Source organism: Dermatophagoides farinae, chromosome 2, assembly GCF_024713945.1.
Source record: "Dermatophagoides farinae isolate YC_2012a chromosome 2, ASM2471394v1, whole genome shotgun sequence".
Classification (NCBI taxonomy): Eukaryota; Metazoa; Arthropoda; class Arachnida; order Sarcoptiformes; family Pyroglyphidae; genus Dermatophagoides; species Dermatophagoides farinae.
In genome coordinates, this window is record NC_134678.1 from 8,202,987 (window position 1) to 8,222,086 (window position 19,100).

General features: G+C 32.6%; 5 protein-coding genes across 8 annotated transcripts; 1 reads left to right on the plus strand and 4 right to left on the minus strand.

Moving 5' to 3' along the window:
- Positions 1-55: 55 nt before the first annotated feature.
- On the minus strand, positions 56-6,735 carry LOC124498753 (exportin-4-like). Its single transcript, XM_047062548.2, has 3 exons — positions 6,500-6,735; positions 3,456-6,442; positions 56-686 (listed from the first exon to the last, which is right to left on the minus strand). The coding sequence occupies exons 1-3, from the start codon at positions 6,551-6,553 to the stop codon at positions 269-271; spliced, it is 3,459 nt and encodes a 1,152-aa protein (XP_046918504.2). The 5' UTR covers positions 6,554-6,735; the 3' UTR covers positions 56-268.
- A 100-nt stretch (positions 6,736-6,835) lies between these two features.
- Positions 6,836-10,048, minus strand: LOC124498757 (putative sodium-dependent multivitamin transporter). Its single transcript, XM_047062555.2, has 4 exons — positions 8,868-10,048; positions 8,529-8,803; positions 8,132-8,472; positions 6,836-8,082 (listed from the first exon to the last, which is right to left on the minus strand). Exons 1-4 carry the CDS (start codon positions 8,950-8,952, stop codon positions 6,969-6,971), a joined length of 1,815 nt encoding a protein of 604 aa, XP_046918511.1. The 5' UTR covers positions 8,953-10,048; the 3' UTR covers positions 6,836-6,968.
- On the minus strand, positions 9,405-12,985 carry LOC124498754 (uncharacterized). Its single transcript, XM_047062549.2, has 2 exons — positions 11,291-12,985; positions 9,405-11,223 (listed from the first exon to the last, which is right to left on the minus strand). Exons 1-2 carry the CDS (start codon positions 12,783-12,785, stop codon positions 9,962-9,964), a joined length of 2,757 nt encoding a protein of 918 aa, XP_046918505.2. The 5' UTR covers positions 12,786-12,985; the 3' UTR covers positions 9,405-9,961.
- LOC124499238 (uncharacterized) lies at positions 12,867-18,762 on the minus strand. 4 transcript variants are annotated; one of them, XM_075728858.1, is made up of 5 exons: positions 18,589-18,762; positions 17,191-18,221; positions 15,024-15,089; positions 14,433-14,960; positions 12,867-14,160 (listed from the first exon to the last, which is right to left on the minus strand). In XM_075728858.1, exons 2-5 carry the CDS (start codon positions 18,133-18,135, stop codon positions 13,360-13,362), a joined length of 2,340 nt encoding a protein of 779 aa, XP_075584973.1. In that variant the 5' UTR covers positions 18,136-18,221; positions 18,589-18,762; the 3' UTR covers positions 12,867-13,359. The 4 variants fall into 4 exon arrangements, with proteins under 4 accessions (XP_075584973.1, XP_075584977.1, XP_075584974.1 ...); XM_075728862.1 differs by having other exon boundaries at positions 12,867-14,221; XM_075728859.1 differs by lacking the exon at positions 18,589-18,762 and adding an exon at positions 18,417-18,507.
- On the plus strand, positions 15,100-17,180 carry LOC124499423 (uncharacterized). Its single transcript, XM_047063328.2, has 2 exons — positions 15,100-15,221; positions 15,285-17,180. Exons 1-2 carry the CDS (start codon positions 15,206-15,208, stop codon positions 15,803-15,805), a joined length of 537 nt encoding a protein of 178 aa, XP_046919284.2. The 5' UTR covers positions 15,100-15,205; the 3' UTR covers positions 15,806-17,180.
- Positions 18,763-19,100: the final 338 nt, after the last annotated feature.

The window sequence follows — 19,100 nt, forward strand, 5'->3', positions numbered from 1 at the left end:
TGTTTGTTTTTTTTTTCATTACACATTACCAAGTATCATATCTCTGAATATTGGATTGAGAAATTAAGAAACTGAGCCATTCATCCATATATTTAATAATGACAAAAAATAGAACGGTTATAAGAACATGACAAATTGAATTGTGAAAAATTTCATAATTAAAGACATGGGTACTTTATTTTGTTGGTTGTGTGTTTTTAGAAATAAAGATGTATTATAAAAAAGAAACGTGTCTATGTGTAGGTGTGTTATATTGAAAAAAATGACATCATCGTAATGTTAACATTGTATGCAATTGATTGATGAATTCAGAGAATTGTTTTTTGAATGTCAATCTTGCTGCATTATAACGGCTGTCGAGGCCAACCTCTTCGATGATTGTGAATAATGTTGTGCAGATTCGATCTTCAATAGGTGGATCATTAATGCATCGCATCAATTCTCTTATAATGTTCTGATATGATTGCCGAAAACAGCGTACCAACGAATATAAAGCCATGGCCACGGCATCTCTCAATATCAGATCATTATTACGCACCAATTCGCAGAATATAAATTCAACAATAATCTGGAAAAATGGTCGCAAAAATTTCATTATTTCTTCCGATGGTTCAGGCGAAGCAGCCGTTTGGTAGCCCAATTGGACCAATATTTTGAATCCAATCGCTTTGATTTCATTGGAGATACTGAAAATCAAAAAAAAAAAAAAAAAAGAAAAGGAAACGGAATGAAAAAAGATTACTATCATGTAATTCAACCCGGAAACGTTCAATGTTATTAATGCATCACGATGAACGAAAAAACGATCAATTGTAACAAGTCATCTCGTCTCTAATTTATCACCATCTAATAATGTAAAACTATATCCAAACTATCGATTGATTTGATCTACGCAGATTAAATCATCGCGATTCAAGGACAAATAATTTTTCTCTTTCTCTTTCATCTGATGATGATGAAAATCAATTTTGGCTGATTGAAAAAAATCGAATCATTTATTTTCATTTCGAAACACGAATACATGTGAAATACGTCAATAGTGAAAGAGAAATGAGTTATCATCATCATCATAATCACAATCATGTAATGACATAAACCAAACGACAGATATAAATACATTGATTATACAGATTACGGAATCAAACGAGAAAAATTTTCTTTTCATCATGATAAACGCCAATGAATGAATGATTGATTGATTGATCAAGTTCAGGAACTGGTAATATCTCATATTTCCACTGATAACAACATTCGGATCAAATTTTTTATCCTTCTTCTTCTTAGGAATGATTCGATCACTATCGGGTTTTTTTGTCAAGTGTTACTCAATTACAACCAAAATGACAAGAGATGGTCCTTGAATTGAACACATTCGATTCAATTAAAAATTGGATGGAAAATTTTTTTTGGTTCGCCAAACCAGCTATAAAATAAATACATTCGACGGAAAAAATGACAGAAAAAAAATGAAATCCAAACTTTTTTCAAACAACACGCTTCAATTTCAAGAATCATCCCTCAAGCAACACACACATCTAATATCTGCTATTGACCACATTTGTTGAATGCTATTTTTAGCCATTTGTGTTATCACCATTTATCAATCCATCCGCCATCAAATGTTTAGACCTAAGATTAATTAAATGTTTTTCAAAAAAATTATTAAGAATGTTCCTTTTGATTTGATTACAGTGAAAAACGTATATTATATATCAAAAACAACAACAACAGCCACAGTGAAAAAAAACAAATCAATCAAATGAAAAAATGCAAATAAAAATATTGTGGATAATGAATGCAAAATGAAAAAACCAGGAAGAAAAAATCAATTATCAGTATCTGTCAGTCTCTTTGTCTGTATATCTATCTGTCTATATATAAAACTGACTATGACACAAGATATGTTTGTTGATTATATGATTATAATCTAGAAAATATTGGCCCAAGTCACAGACATAGACGCGAGCATGAAAAATAAATCGAGCAAATATTAAATTAAAATTGAAAACAGAAATCTATCATTCATAAGATAGAAAGATTTTCCAGTTTAATCTGGTTAACGCCGCCATCGCTGCATTGGATAACAAAAACAGTCTTCCATCTTTGTCCTTGTCCAACATAATCATCATCCTCATCATCAATGGTAAAGATTCCATAAGATAAACTGGGGAATAATCAATAATGACATGAAATAGAAAAAATGAGGATATCCAGAAATATTGTGAAAAGAAACTACATACCGATTGGGGTAAATGAAATTTCATTCATTCAACAAATGTCGAATACAAAAAAAACTATGAATTCAAACAGAAAAGACAAGTAGCGCAATTATATAAAGGGGATAAAAATTGATGATTTGAGAATTTATAATATTTATATATAATCATCATATGTGACTTTGGAATTTTTCGAATGAATAAGCAAAAACAAAAAAAAAACGATACCATTGTGTCTCGTTCTGGTTATTTTATATGATTACCGTATGCGTAACGTTGGAAAAAAGCAAGAGAAACAAAAATTAAATCTTTAGATCATCGCCTCTACCAGAATAGAAATTGTTTAATCCGAACAAAAAATGGACAAAATGATTGATTATGCGTTTTAATGAAGCAAGAGAGAAAAAATAAAATTATCAAAAATCAAATTGTCAGTCATCATCATCATCAAACATAATCAATGATGATGAATGAGGACAAACAAAACTTTAATTAGACAACAACAACAAAACAAAACAAATAACACACTTTGATCGCTAATTTGGGCGTGGACATTTTTTTTCTATTCGATCCTGGTGAAAATAAAAAAGGACCCAACAACAACAAGAACAAGAAATCAGCCAGAAAAAAATAAGCCGCTCGTAATGCCATGTGATAATAATCGATCGGATCAGAATGATGCATTCTCAACATCAACATCAAAATCATCATGGGGATATAATATGCATATAAAGTGTGATGAATGTCGTATCACAAGTGAGAAAAGGAAAAAAATTTTTCGGAATTCAATATTCACTTGCTCATTGCCGACGAAAATAAGTTACCACTCCTTAAATTTTGTGAAAAAAATATCATACAACCTATGACAAAATTTATAGAAACTAATCGCACATGGTACGAAATATAATGAAAAAAATTGATCGAATCGAATGGTAGAAAAAAAATCAAAAAAAAAACTGTTAGATAAAAATCTAACAATTATAAATCCGATTCATTTCAATCAATCAATCATCATCATCATCATTGTCAAACGTAAACACACACACTTCAAGTTTTCATTCGAAAGCTTAGCAACAACCATTTATCTGACAAATAGATCTTTTCTTAAATAAAATGTGAATTTTAAAATATTGTACAAAAACCATATTAATGATCAATGTTTTTTTTTGTTTCTCTCTTGAAAAAAGTCACGTATTCACATAGCTACAAGTTAAGAATCAAGAAAAAATGACCACCTACTTGTTTGCTCTAAACGCATATTCCACACATTTCAGATAGCTTTCAAATAATTTGATCGGGAATCCTTTAAAACGATCGGTATCTTGTGATATGAATTCCAATAATTTATAATACAAGGCACAAAGTTGTTGATTCTCCAACAATTGATCATTCATTAATGGCATGATTATGTTCAATGATGTGATAACCACTTGACCAATGGTCTGATTCAATGATGATGTCATCGATGGATTCGTAAAGAATAGAAATATATCTTGATTGGAGAGATCATTGAGAAATTTAAGGATCCATATGAATTCGGCTTGAATTTCCTCTAAACGTGTTGCGTCCAATGAATATGTATCTTTTGTGTATGAAGCATATTGCGTAAAAATGGCAACAGCCGTTTTATAGAAAACAAGGTTATCTTCTTCACTGAAATAAATACAAAAACAAGATGATAAATGAAATAATAGCTCGAGAATAGCTTGGACAACAATGCTACATTTGTGCATCACTTTTAAAACTTCGGGTAATTCATTATAGAATGGTCTAAGAAATTTTTGCCAGATGACATTGTATGTATATGATGTTGTTCCGGATGATATGCCCATTGTAAAATCAACAATATTAAGAAATTCTTCTTGAATCAATTCTCGTTGACCGGCACGTAAATGTTGACGAAATGTCTGATACAAATGTATCAATGGATCAATCACTGCATCAGGATGGCCAGCGAATACAACGATAAATACATTGTACATATTACGGCGAACTGCACTGTTTAGTTTACGAAAATTTGGATCAACTGGAAATCGTTGCAATAGACGCTGTAGACTTGCACATTCATTCAATAGTTTAATACGATCGCGAAATTTACAAAATAAACGCAAACCTTCACTAGATAATTCCAACACTTGTGTCTCGCTACTCATGGTCAGAAATTTTGTTTCCATATGGTCGAGAAAAAAATTTATCAAGTTTTTTACATTTTGTGAATCGGCACCGAAACATGAATTGAGGGTTAAACTCATCTGACTATGATCACTTTCATATTCCGGTGGTACAAGATAGATGTTTAGAGTGCGTGATAGAAAATATGTCAACGTATAGGACACTTGTGGCGATACCCATTGAATCATATGATTTTCCAGTAATTGTTTTTCCATTTGCACCAATTTAAGAATGACAATAAAATAACGAACAATTGGATCAATATTTGGACGGGTAAAATCACCATTCTGTAAAGCACCCATTGTAGTCTGGATATCAGCACTAGCTTTGATAGAAAGTTCAATTACTTCGGTAGGAATTTCACTTTCAGCAAATGATGTGAATATATAGGTGGATATCATTAAAATCCAATGTATATCTTCAGAAATTCGAATCCATTGTAGCGTTTTATCTTCGACTTTCATATCCATCGCTGTAATACATGCTTCAAATTGTTGTAGTTTCATTATCATCAGCTGTGTGATTGTATCGATTGAACTACGAAGATCAACTTGAGCAATCGAACCGATAGCAACCATTTGTTCACGAAATTTATTAATATCATCTTCTTCAAATTCTTGAATTTCATCGTCATCTTTGAAACATGACAATGGAAGCAAACCTTCAGGTTCACTAAGATGTACACGTAGATATGTTTCAAACAATGGTTTGGTCCATGAACACAATTCCTGCAAAGTGATTTGGCCATTTTGATCGCCCGATATATTTGGTCCTTGTATTTCTTGTTGCATACGACGATCGTAATGGTTAAGATTGACGATGATCATCACCGAGTTCATCAAATATTCAATGGATTGATTGCATTTATCAAAATCATCTTCATCAAAATGTGTCTTAATCTTTACGGATTCAAGTAAAACTTTACAAGTAAATTTTATCATTAAATCGATGAACTGTTTGGTCAATGTTGGATTACAATCATCTATCACCACGTGGCTACGAAGATAGATACATATTGAATTGAACAGATTCGATAGAAATTGTACTTCATGAAGCGATATGACATCCATAATCATGTTACATAATGAAATTGTATTCTGCATGAATGTTTCAGAGAATTTTACACGTAAAGTCATATCATGACGAATCGAAACCATCGTACTTAATTGTGTTAGACAAGTTAATGAACTATGCAGTAGATTAGGATCGATCGATCGAAAACTAAGATACATTTCAAAGAAAAATGATATCAGATTGCCTTCGATTATGAATTTAAGCCAATCACTTGGTGGATTAAACACTTGACTTTCGATGCGATCACGTGCTTTAACAAAATAACCAGTTATCAATGAGAATGATTCCATGTTCCAGGTGAGAACCATTTCACAGATGCGAATCAATTTAGCACTTAATTTTATATTATCATTCGATCGTCGCGTTTCTTCGGCCATTTTTATCTGTCCATATAAAACTTCAATGGCACCGGAGAATATTTCTTTCAGTTTATGTTTCTCAAACGATCGCTTAACATTCAAATGTGAATGCCACGATAAACCATAGTCGGAATTATAACTTAATGTAGAATATTCACTGAGAATACGAATGATGGCCGTACAGGCATTAATTCTCATTTGGACAGCTGCTGCAGGATTTTTGATTATAACGAAAAGTGATGCAATCATCGTTTTCGATGTTTCGTTTTGATCTTTCGACGATTCTCCATTGTTTGTTCGTTTTTCTTCGAGATCTATCCGTTTAAGAATGATGGCATTGACCAACATCATTTCTTCGACAACATATTGATCCAACGGTCGTCGATTAACATAATCGAAAAGATAATTAAACAAGGCACTTGATTGTTCGACACCCAACAATGACCATTCACGAATTATGGCGCATTTAAGGCAGGCACCAACTTGAAACAATACAAATTGATTCTGTGTCATTTCCATGATTTCTCGACACAATGTGAATGGAGTTTTAGTTTTTTGAAAATTTAGAAATACCTCTTCGGCTTTTGTTCGATCATTGAGCCCAATGTTGTTTGGTGGTGCCTAAAGAAATCGAAATCAAATTAAGATTTTTTTCCGACAGACATATTGTAAAATTACCATAAGAATCTGGGCACATGTTTCCAATTGTTGCAAAATTTCACTTGTTGACATGGTTTGTGTTGAGTTGATGCATCGAGATCAAAGGAAGAATCTAAATGGTAGTTTTAAATGATTCTTCTCAATTATCAATGGATTTTTTTGAAATCGTCAACAATAATTGTAGATAAACCGCTCAACTCGACAATTCGATTACAATTACAACACACACAAACACACAAATCGAATCGAATGCAAACAACAACAACAACAAAAAAATACATACACAATCATGCTGCAGACATCATTTTTAGCATCCTTCATAAATGACATGTTGCAAATTCAAAATTTCAATAATTTCAATAGTTTCAATTCAATCTTCTTTTATTAATTTACTATTAATTAAGAAAATATTTAAGATTTTAAAGTGAGAACCAAATAAAATAATCTTGATACATAAAATAAGAGGCAATGATAATTGATCACCACATTACTTTGGGTGATATATAGACTCATTGTTAACATTTGTGTGTTCAACATTTTGCAGATTATGTTTTTCAATCGTACACGTTTGTATATCATTCATTGCTGGCCTATCAACATTGAGTCGTTGACGAACTAATGGAAGAAGAAGAGATTGTTGCACTCTTTTTTTTCGATCATCATCATCATCATCTAGGGATGAATTTTTTGTCCACCAGCTGACAACTATGGCTACAACTAGACCTAAAGCCCAACAAAGACCAGCCGACCAAAGGTAGGAAATGTTATAGAAAAAAAATGTCGATGGTTCATAAGGGATGGGTTTTGGCTTAAAATATGGAATAATCGTAGAATTGCCCACTTGGCTATTATTGGAACAAAGCTCATCGGATAACGGCAATTGTTTTGGCCGTTTTCCAAATAACATGCTACCAAAACCAATCCACAAACCAAACATAAGGCTGACGATGAATCCGGTGGCAGCACCGTTGGAATTTATTGAACGGAAACAAATACCAGCGGTAAAAATCATAAGCAATGGTCCTCCAACCACCCCGAACAATGTCAAAGATGCTTGCAATAATCCGGTCATCTGATCAGCCAGAATGGTCAACATTACACATAAAATTCCATAGAATAGAGCCAATAATTTGGTGATGATGATTTCGTTTTTAGTAAAAATTTCATCTTGTTTAAACACTGGTTTTAGATAATCTTCAAGCGTTACAGCTGATAATGAATTAACAAACGATGACACAGTGGATAATGATCCGGAAAATACACCGGCAATAATAAATCCAGGCAGGCCTGGATATTCCGATAGACGATTAACAGCATAGTATGGTAGTAATTGATCCGGTTTTTTAATATATCCACATTTTAGTGGATCTTCACGGTAAAAATTTGCATACATTACAAGACCGGTGAGTGCGGTGACCACACTGATCAATGATGTTAATGGCCAACTAATAAACATGGCTTGCTGAGATTTACGAAGATTTTTTACAGTCATTAATCGTTGAATTTGTGCCTGATTAACGCCATAGATTGAGGTATAGATGAAAATGGAACCAAATACCAAGCCCCATACTGTATGACGTTCGGTCAAATCTGGATTGAAACTAGTGGGAAAAGATTAACAGAGAATCAAAATCAACTGGCAATACGTACTTGAAAAATTCCAATCGTGATCCATTCATTGCACGTTCAAAAACAACATTTAAACCACCGACATCGATAGATCCTTTGATAATGATTGCAAGCATTGAGAAAAACATTAGGAATGATTGAAAAACATCAGTCCATAATACAGCTTTCATGCCGCCAATTGTACAATAAATAGTACAGACAATACCAACGGAAAAGATCGATGTCCATCGATTGACACCGGTCACGGCGCTTAATGCTAATGATGGCGCATAAAGAACGATTGAATTGTAGAATATCATCTGTAAAATGAATATGACCGATACCAATATACGTATTGAACGATTGAATCGTAATTCTAGATACTGTAAAAAACAACTACGATTATTATTTGTTGCTATATCATTCATTCAAAGTGTACCTCATAAACACTGGTCAATTTGAGTTTATAAAATATCGGTAGGAAGACATAGGCGGCAATCGGTGTGCCGATTATATATGATATGTTAATCAAAATGAATTGGGCACCATAAAAATAAATTTCAGCACTAACGCCCAATAATGTGATAGCCGACATGAAACTTGCCATCAATGAAAATGATACCGGCAGTATACCCATCGATTTATCAGCTAAAAGATATTCGGCAGTTGTCTTTTGTCGTCCACCAGTCATACGATGATAGATTCCGATAAATACTATTTTTTTAGAGAGAAGAAAATTCATATTTCGTCCATATCTATGAAAACATGGACTACTTACATGAGATTAATAACATGCTAATGAATACCAGATAATCTGGCCATTGAAGATGATGATTATGATTATGATTTTGTTTGTTTTCCATGATGTTGTTGAATGAACAAGTCAATTTTTGTTACGATTATTACAATATGGTCACGATGAAAATGGATTCGATTGTTGATTACATGTTTTTTGAATACATAACGAAATTGTACAACGTTTCATGTATCATGGACAACGAAAAACAATTAATGGACGAATGAAGACTTGTTGAAGAACTGGTTTTCTTTTTGCGTTTACAAATCAGCATTTGACGATATTTTCCTTTTCTTCTATTTGCAGGTTATACAGGTGCTATATGTCTGCTTTGATGACATCGTATTGTATACAAAGGAAAAAGAAGAAATGAACGTGATCGATAGGATTTTTGTGTTTCCTACTTCTCATCGTCAACGAACAAACAAACTAATAAAACATCGACTTCATGGCTTTATTTTTTCCATACATGCAGTTGTAAATTGTTGATAGATTATTTGTTTTTTGTTTTGCTTTTGATGCAATTGTATTTGATTTATGAAAAAAAATTTGTTTTCATTTTTTCAAACGTTGTTGTTGTTGCTGGATTTTTTGTAATGAAAATTTTTTATTTTTTGTTGGAATAAAGAAGAACAAATTTGGGATTCCAGCAATTTGCTGTTGTTATTGAGCCGGAACTCTACACAACAACAAATAAGCATGTGCACAAACACTATGTTGTTGTTTCTATTTTTGGAATGATCGAAAGAAAAAAATTCAAGTTTGTTATCACCAACCATCACTTTAAACAACAGCAGTAGCGCACACACACAAAAAAAGATAATGGACAAATACATGCGCGTCTTTTTCGAAAAAAAACACACAATGATCATTGGAGCAATTTGCCCTAAATTCGTATGATTATCATCATCATCATCTTAGTAAATCAATGATGATGATGACGTAGTAGGAATAATATGACGTCATCTTGGCCAATAAAATTTATTATTATATGACCTTAGAGTATCTAAAAAATCTGGTTGCCGATATAAATGATTTTTCTCGTGTGGTATATAACTGATAGCCAATGGTGGAATTTACAAACTGGCGGCTTTGTTTTTATTTTGTTTTTGTTGATTTTGATTTTGATTTTGCGAATCACTCATCAATTGTTTCAATTGAATACGTCCTTCTGGATGGTGAATAAATACAACGATTGCTTCATTTGGTTGATTTGTATCAACATTAGAAATGATTGATATTAATCGATTATCATAGGATAAATGATAACTATCCATCATATATGGTGATACTTGTTCATTGCTACGTATCATGTAGCTAAAATTGTTCAATGACATAAATTGTAAAAATGCTTCACGTGTAAAAATATATCCATTCGGCACTGCAGGATTTGACTTGAACAGAACGGATGAATTTGAATCTAAATCTCTAGGTGATTGTTGTTGCTGTAGTTGTTGAGGGACATTGACAAGAATATGGTGAAAAAGTGCAAATTCTTTCATATTAGCATGACTACTACCCATGGACAATGATTTGGTGTCCAAAACATAGCTATCAAAATATGTGGATAATTTGTGTTTCAACGAATCTTTCGGTATGCCCGAGGATGCACATAAAATTGATTCATTGATAATGCACACTAATGGCAATTCATCAAATACTTGATTGATAGCACGCCATAATTGTGCACCTCTTTCTTCCCCATAACGAGTTCGACATTGATACAATAATGTTTTCTCGTTATATGTACGTGTTTCATTCACACCTTTCAATAGAATCACTTTGTTTGGACAAAGATATTTGATGGAGAAAAGATAAATTATTGTTTCGATACTATAGTCTTGATTTGACAATCTTGCACCACCACTATTAATATAATTACCAAGAAAGACAACATTCTGTGCAATAACCGGTATGGTTGGCCAAAACAATTGTTCCATCTTCAGTAGTGTATCGAAATCACTACGGATATCTCCAATAACTACTGTCGATCCGGAACGTTTGATTAATTTTGATTCAAATTTCAGTAATTTACGTGCACAATCACAAAGGAATAGTATGGCATTTATATCCAAACATTCTACATCATCTGCAGTACCACCACCAGCAGCACCTACTCCTCCCAATCGTTCGGTTGTATTTTCATCGTCGGGCATTATCGTTGTGGGATGATGTTGTATACCGGCATTTGTTGAATTGTTTTGGCTGTTTGCTAAAAATTTCCGATTACGCATATAATCGAACAATACGTTACCAATGGAATCCGGTTTAAATACATGTTCAGCAGAATAAAGTTTTTTTCCCTCCAATTTGCTAATCGGTGTGAATTGATTGTCAGCTATTTATATATAATATATTCTTTTGTTAGTTTTTAAATCACAATGTTTTAGGTACCAATCACTTACCATTGAGAATGATTTTCGGCTCAACACATCGACCCATTGAATCAAACATGATACAATGTTGTCCATATTCAAATGATTTTACACGACAATTTCGACACAGACCACGTGTAAGATTGGTTTTATCCGATTTTAAACGTTCAGTTTGTTTTTTCTTAATTTTAGCAAATTTTGTGAATATACTTCGAAATAATTTGACAGGAACATTTGTTGTTGCCCATTCATTAGTATCGATAGATTTGGCATTTGTTTGGTGATGGCCATGATGGCGATTAATAACCATTGAATATACTTTGCTAAGACTAGAATGTTTGGATTTATGGCGATGACTACTGGTACTACTATGTTCTTCATGTGATGAATTTTGTTGCTGTTCCATAAACTGAGCAACAAAGGCTTGTCTGTATTTATTTTCATCTGGAATTTCAGGATCCAATGCTAATAATAGATAGCAAATATCATGAAAATCAACATAAGTTGCACCATTACAATCACGATTCGAGCGCATCAAGCAACAACTGAACAATTGTTTTGCTTGTGCCGAAATCGTTTCGGATTTGAAGCCACATTTTTGCAAATAAATTTTGAATGAACCAAAGTTCATATAATAGGATGGGAATGTATGACGCAAATAATGTTCATATAGATCGGTCAATAATTTCAATGATAAATTCCTTGCTTTCATCATGCCCGACAGTGTAGCAACGGATTCTGTTTGGTCCATTCTTTCGTGATGATTATTATATGATAGATGATAACGTAATACAGAATCAATTGGATATTCAACTACTTGTAATTCACAATAATGTCTTTCCAGATGTTCAAGATATTTGCGAAATTCTGGTCCCCAAATAGCGCTGTCATCTTTCAGGATATTTCCAGCATTCATCCATTGTATTGAATTGATTGGTTGACATGTTTTTTGGCAACGAGTTATTGTCACAAATTGTGTGGCACGTTGTATCCATCGTCCATTCACGGTTTGTATGTGACATAATTCAATCATTTTTGTTGTATGCGAAATGTTCACATGATTCGTGACAACACCATCCGGATCACGTTTCTCGAACATTGATAATAAACCAAGTTCAGATGCACGACTCCAATCATTACCTTCACGGCTGACAAATGGTAACCAAATCGTATGATGATCATCATTAACATTTGTAACGGCGAAACGATCATGTTCAATACAATAGATGAGGAATAGAATACAATCATACATTACTGAACCATGATCATGGCCCATGTGTTGACTATTCTCTGGCTTAGGTTTCACTAATTCAATGTCCAATTTTTTCTTCAACAATATTCGATGTTGTTGTTCATTTGGTGATGCAGTGTTGACACCAGAACCAATGCCTAAACTAGTGAAACTATTGAAACTTTTGTTGCTCGCTGTACGATTAACGCCACTACAACTACTGGCATTATTTGCTGATGAAGGTGACGATGAATTTTTATTCGATTGGCGATGGTCATTGCTACTATGATCCATTTTTTAAAATTCACAAATGAGACAAACCAAACGAAAACAAAAATACAAACACAAAACAGGTGCATGCAGAGTTTTAAGTCATTTGATTGATTAATTTAATTTATTTTAAATTGCATAACAATCGATAAATTTGTTTTCATGGCTAATTATAACATATTATATTATTATTAACTACTTTATTTGTTTGTTTGATTCAAATCAATTCATCATTGACGTTGTTGTTGTTGTTGTTAGTGGTGGCGTTGGCGTTGATGACGGTGATGATGACGGTGATGACAACAATGATGATTCATGAACTGATGGCTTTCGTGTGATGTTCTTGTTTCCAAATAATTTATTCATTAATGATGTTAGATGTGATGATGATTGTGATGGACGAAATTTAATTATTCGTTGATGCCATGATCGTCGTTTATTTTTTTGGCTGTTGGTGACGATTTGTCCACCACCACCACTATGGTCATCGGGCAACTGAATACTATTAGCATTGTTCAAGATGGATTGTTGATTGTTATTTCTGCTGTTGTTCGTGGCAGTGGTAGTTAGAAAACTATCTGAACGATATTTTCTCAAATTATCCAATCTTAATGATGATGAAATATTCCATATAGGAAGTGTCATTAATCAATGATGATGATTGATGTGGTGTTTGTTGTTGATGATGTGATGAATTAACAATTAATGATTGTGTAGAATTATGATGTGTGTTTGGTGATGAGGATTCATCTTGTTCGTGGTTGTGTTTATTTATTAGACTCATACTATCTAGTAATCCATCACCATCATGTTCTTCTTCATCTATCGGTACCAGATACGTTGATTTTGAACGTTGTTGATATTGCAATTTACGTTGTTGTCCTCCAAAAATATTGTTGATTTCAAATTTCGATTGGTTTTGTTTTGTTTTTGAAAATCGATTATATGTGGATGATGTTGATGTTGATGATTGAGCCATTTGGTTTGATTGTAAATTATTGCTGTTGTTGTGGGTGGTCCATCCATTTGTTGTTGATGATGAAAGTTTCTTTTTCCTAAGAAAAGAATAATTATAATAACAATAACAATAACAATTGCATAAATGGTGATAATGATCATCGTCATCATTGGACATTGATAATGGAAAACTGGCTGATGATGGTGGTAATGATTGTTTTTTCCAACAACAACAACATGAATGATTTTGTTCATGATGATGATTTGGAGAAGAAAATTGCTGCTGCTGCTGCTGCTGTTGTTGTCGTTGTAGGCGTCGTTCATACCATTCAATACCAGATTCTAGATCAAAAATCTGTCGTCTTGTTGTTGATGGCTTTTGATTAATATTATTATCGGTGCTGGTGTTGGCCATCATCATCATCATCAACAAAAACATGGACTATATAGAAATTATGCAAAATTTATGATTAACAAATTTTTTCTGGTTCGTTTGATTCATTCTGATCGAAGAAAAAATTTAAATAAATATAAAAGACATAGACATTTTCATATGACAGTGAACAAAGTTTGGAAATGAGTGCCAACAAATGAGTGTTTCTGTCTCATTCAAAGCTTTTTTGCGTTTCGTCAGCAACATAAGCAGCATAAGCAGCTCTCCGAAATTCATCATTGAACAAAAGTGAAAGAAAGAAACTGGAAAAAACAACTTACCGGATCATCATCATTATTGTTAATAATTTGCTCATTCTGATTCTGAATCTGATTACTTTCCCAATTTTCATATAGTTCTTTTTGTACATTAAATATTTCAGCCAAACAACTTGTAGGTGTCGTTGGCGATGATTTTGTTGTTGATGGTGTTTGGGATAATGATTTCAATGGCAAACTGTTGGGTCTACGGTTATTGTTATGTGTTTTGATTGACTGATCATCACTATTACTAGTGGTAATAGTGATCCAATGAATAAAATTTAAATCAATCTTACTATTACTATTATTGCCATTGTTCGACACTGATGTGCAAATGTTATTTGATCGATTACCGCCACAACAATGAAATCCACCAATTGTTGTTTGTTTCAGACGCAATACTTTTGCACGACAAATGACACATCGTAATGGTAACATTCGTTGTGATACAACCATCTGTATGGTTTTAACAAAACATTTCCGACAAACCACACGATGTCCACATGGAAATGTTTGCATCGTTGCTTTTGCATTTATACAGATGACACACTTGCAATGTAAAGTGAAAAAAAAATTATTGTAAAATTTCAATTTCAACCATCGAAAAATTACCTCTTCATCCGGTGTAGTTGCCAATTCTGTTTCATATTCAGATTCTAATTTTACTAAAAGTTTTTCCTTTGGAAAAAAAAACAAAATTAAATTAAGTAGTGAGTTAATTTTGCCAACAAAAAGGGAATCGAATTTGAACCATTCAGAAAATTTTTTTGATTTGAAAAAAAATCCAGACAAATATGGAATGGTCATCAGGTAAGTTCATTATCAATCAATGAATCGTCAATTTTGTTCATTTCTTCAATCATTCACCCATAGAAATATGGCAAATGGCAACGGGAAGTACATTGTTAATCATGATATTTTTCCTATTTTGTTTCGCAACGGCCGTACCATTAGTACGTTATATTGGTTTTCGGTTAAAATTACAAACATTCAAAAATCTACCACTAACAGTGGATGCATTGGATCAAAAAATCGGTGGTCCATCCGAATTTCTTTGGCGTACAAATAAAAGAATGGATGATCAACAGACTCAACGACAACAACAACAACAATTTTTCCAACCGACAAATGAGCCTAGAATTCAAACATTTGGAATGACAATGTCGCCACAATCACCACAACAAACAACATCGCCAACAGCAACACGAAAGGACAAATCGCCAAAAAAACAAAAATCAACATATGTGACAAGTCAAATATCATCATCTCCATCATCAACATCATCATCATCGAGAATATTATCATCAACATCATCATCGCCAATGTCGACAATAAAATCCCCAAAACGTCGACAACAACGAAGAAAAAGGTCACCACGAAGACATACTCGCTGAAAAAGACCTTTAAAACTTTATATTTATAATAATAACAAGGGCGGTTTCAGAATTTCGAAATTTCGAAATAAAACACATTTGTCTTAAATGCCAAAATCTTAGCGACAAAAAAAAATGAATGCCTCAATTCTCAATGAATCTGGATCATTTTATCATTATCATTATCATCGGGAGATTTTCAAACAATTTGGGTCGATCCCATTTTCATATAAAAACACAATCGCAATTATTATCAATGTATTGTTAATTTGTGGTGGAAAACAAAAACTTTTTTTTCTATATATTCTACATTTGAAAAATTACCCGAAAAAAGGCTGAAAAAGTAATCATGTATTCGTACATGATTTGAATGTTTAATTAATCCTGATCCAGTGGGTGAATTTTTTTTCGCTTTCGCTTATCACAATTCATAATCATTAATGGAATTCAATAGAAGAAAAACATATTTATGGTGTGGGGGGTTCATTTGTCAACTGACATTTTGTCAGGAAATTTTCTCGTTTTTTCATCATTGTCAGTTTAAATTCAATTTAAATCAATTTGAAAATCTATCTCATCCTGGCCAAACAAAAGATTTGCTAAATTTATCGCAATCAGAATCCCGGATTTTTTTCGAATTGGATGACCCTGGTTGTGTGTGTGTATCAAATTATGTCTTTTTTTTATTTGCTTTCGTCATGTATTTTTTTTTTATATATTTCGGAAATTGGAAAGCCCCATATTTTTAAAGACATCTGCACAATACAACACTATTATTATGTAATGCAATGTAATGTAATCCATTTGGTCATCATCAAGATGATGATGATTCACGTATGTGACGTCAAACGACTACGTTTTTCGCAAATGGGCTATATATATCCAAACATGCACAACAACAGCAACAATCGAATCGGGTGATAATTTACATGCAAAAATACCCGCAACAGAAAAGGAGAGAAAATCACATCACAGACAAAATAGATACCCCATACGAAAAAAAGAATGTTCCCAATTCACATTGTATCGTCTGTCAATCGTTTTATCACTTTTGCCGAATATATAGCGATGTTTGGGCATATATGCGTGTGACGTCAATGTGAACTTTTCGTTTCTTATCATTTTCGTTTTTTTTCTGGCTGAATTGCACACATACGAAACAATGAATTCTTTCATTTCTTTGACTAAATAAAGTGTGTGTTTGCGTGTGTTTGTCTATTTTCTTCATTGATTCTCATTGGTTATCAATATGATAGTTTTCTATTCATGATTACATAAATTCTCTATTGTAATATTTTGATGATGATGTTGCAAAAAAAATTCCCGGGTTCGGTTAATGTTTTTTTAAATTAATTTTGTTTTGAAATTCATGGAAATCACACAAATAAGATAATGGATAAACTTACAATTTTGTGTTTAAGATATGTAAGCTGTTTTTCAGTGATTTTAAATCGTTTTTGTCGCGCTAATAAATCATTTTGTTGTTGTTGTGGATTACTAATATCTACTGCTGAATTTCCATCGCCATCATCATCGGGATGATGAATATGTTCCATATCGAATGAGAATTTATCTTTTGTTGACAATCTCGTTGAATCTTTGTTATAATAATTACAGATACTTTTATAATAATCAAATGCACGACTTAATTTAGTCGACGATGATGATTTTGAAGATGATTTTGATTTCTTCTTTTTTTCGTCTTTCTCTGAATAATTCAGTCGTTCACCGATTAGTGTTTTTGTTTTGGAAAATGATGACGAAAATTCGTTTGCTTCTTGAGCTAAACTTGATGTTGCAAATGTTTGAATCTTAGATGTTGAAGGCGATGATGATGAGCTATCATTATGATGATGATGATTAGTATTGTTTTTTTCAACAAAAACTGAATCATTCGATAAATTGGAAGAGGATTCGAATAGATTTATATCATATGATGATGAGTTTGATGATGATAAAAATGAAAATGAACTGGATCCATGGTTATGATGATTTGATGAAGAAGATTTGGAAGACCACCACCAATATTGTTGCTGTTGTTGATTGCTGTTGTTTGTTTTGACATTTGTTGTTGTTGTTCTTGATACTGAAATCAAATTGGTCAATAGTCGACAGACAAACATTGAACTAATTGCCTGTTTAAATGCATGAAATAATTTCTGTGTTAAACCTAACAACGACGACGACGACGACGACGAGCGTTGAATATTGTCAAATGCTTCATTTTCTTCTTCTGCTGTTGTTGTTGCTGTTTTTATGGTTGTTTGTCGTTTATTTGTTGTTTTTGCTGTTGTTATGGTGGTCGGTGGTAAATCCGAGGATGATAATGATAATGATGATATTCGTGACATTCGTGATGATTAATATTTACTTTATGCGTTTGTTGCTTCCAACACACAAAATGTATCCAATTTATTTATTTATTTATTTGCTGTTGCTGCAGGATTTCAAAAACCAAAAGAAAAAATAACCAAAAAAAAGAAAGGAAAAATTATTACGATTGCCTAATTATTATTATTATTATCATTATCATTATATCCTTGCGATTCAATGATAGTAATAATGATCGATTTTTAATGATCAAAGTGACAAAAAAGAAAGAATTTGACCTGAATAATAAAATAATTTGGACCTTTTTTGTTCTCGTTTTTCAATCAAAAATAATTTTGCACTTGAATGTTGGCTTCACCTCCCTAATTTTTCACATTGAAATTTTTGTTTTTTCAAAAAGACAATCGAATTTTCAACAGGAAAATCATTGCAACAACAAAAAAATTGGAAACAAAACAAAACTTGAAACGTACCCATAAAAAGTTGATGCGATGTGTTTGTCACTGTGATCCGAATCAATATAACACACAAACACATGTAAGATGTGTATTTGTGTGTGCTGCACACCCACGCACACAACCTAACTGAATGGCATGTGGTCGTTTCCAAACAAAATAAAAATTGAATCCTGGAATCATGAATGAATCGAAAGATTTATCAAAACATGCTTTTATATATGTGCGCGTAAAGGAACCATTTTCATTCATCGGACATAATGTTCCATCCCCATCTATCTCTCTATTTGCTTCAAGCATCATCTCATCACAATTATAATAGATGGGCGCAATCGCCATCAAAACAAGAGAAAAAATCCACCCGCATACCAAACCATGATGTATGATGATGATAATCATCAAATGGAGCAAGCGCAAATCATATTTTGGATTATTTTTCAGACGGATACAATTATTTTTCAATGAAATTCAAATTGAATTAGTTGATTTTTATTAAATTTTCAATTCGAGGGAGAGAGAGAGAGAAAAAA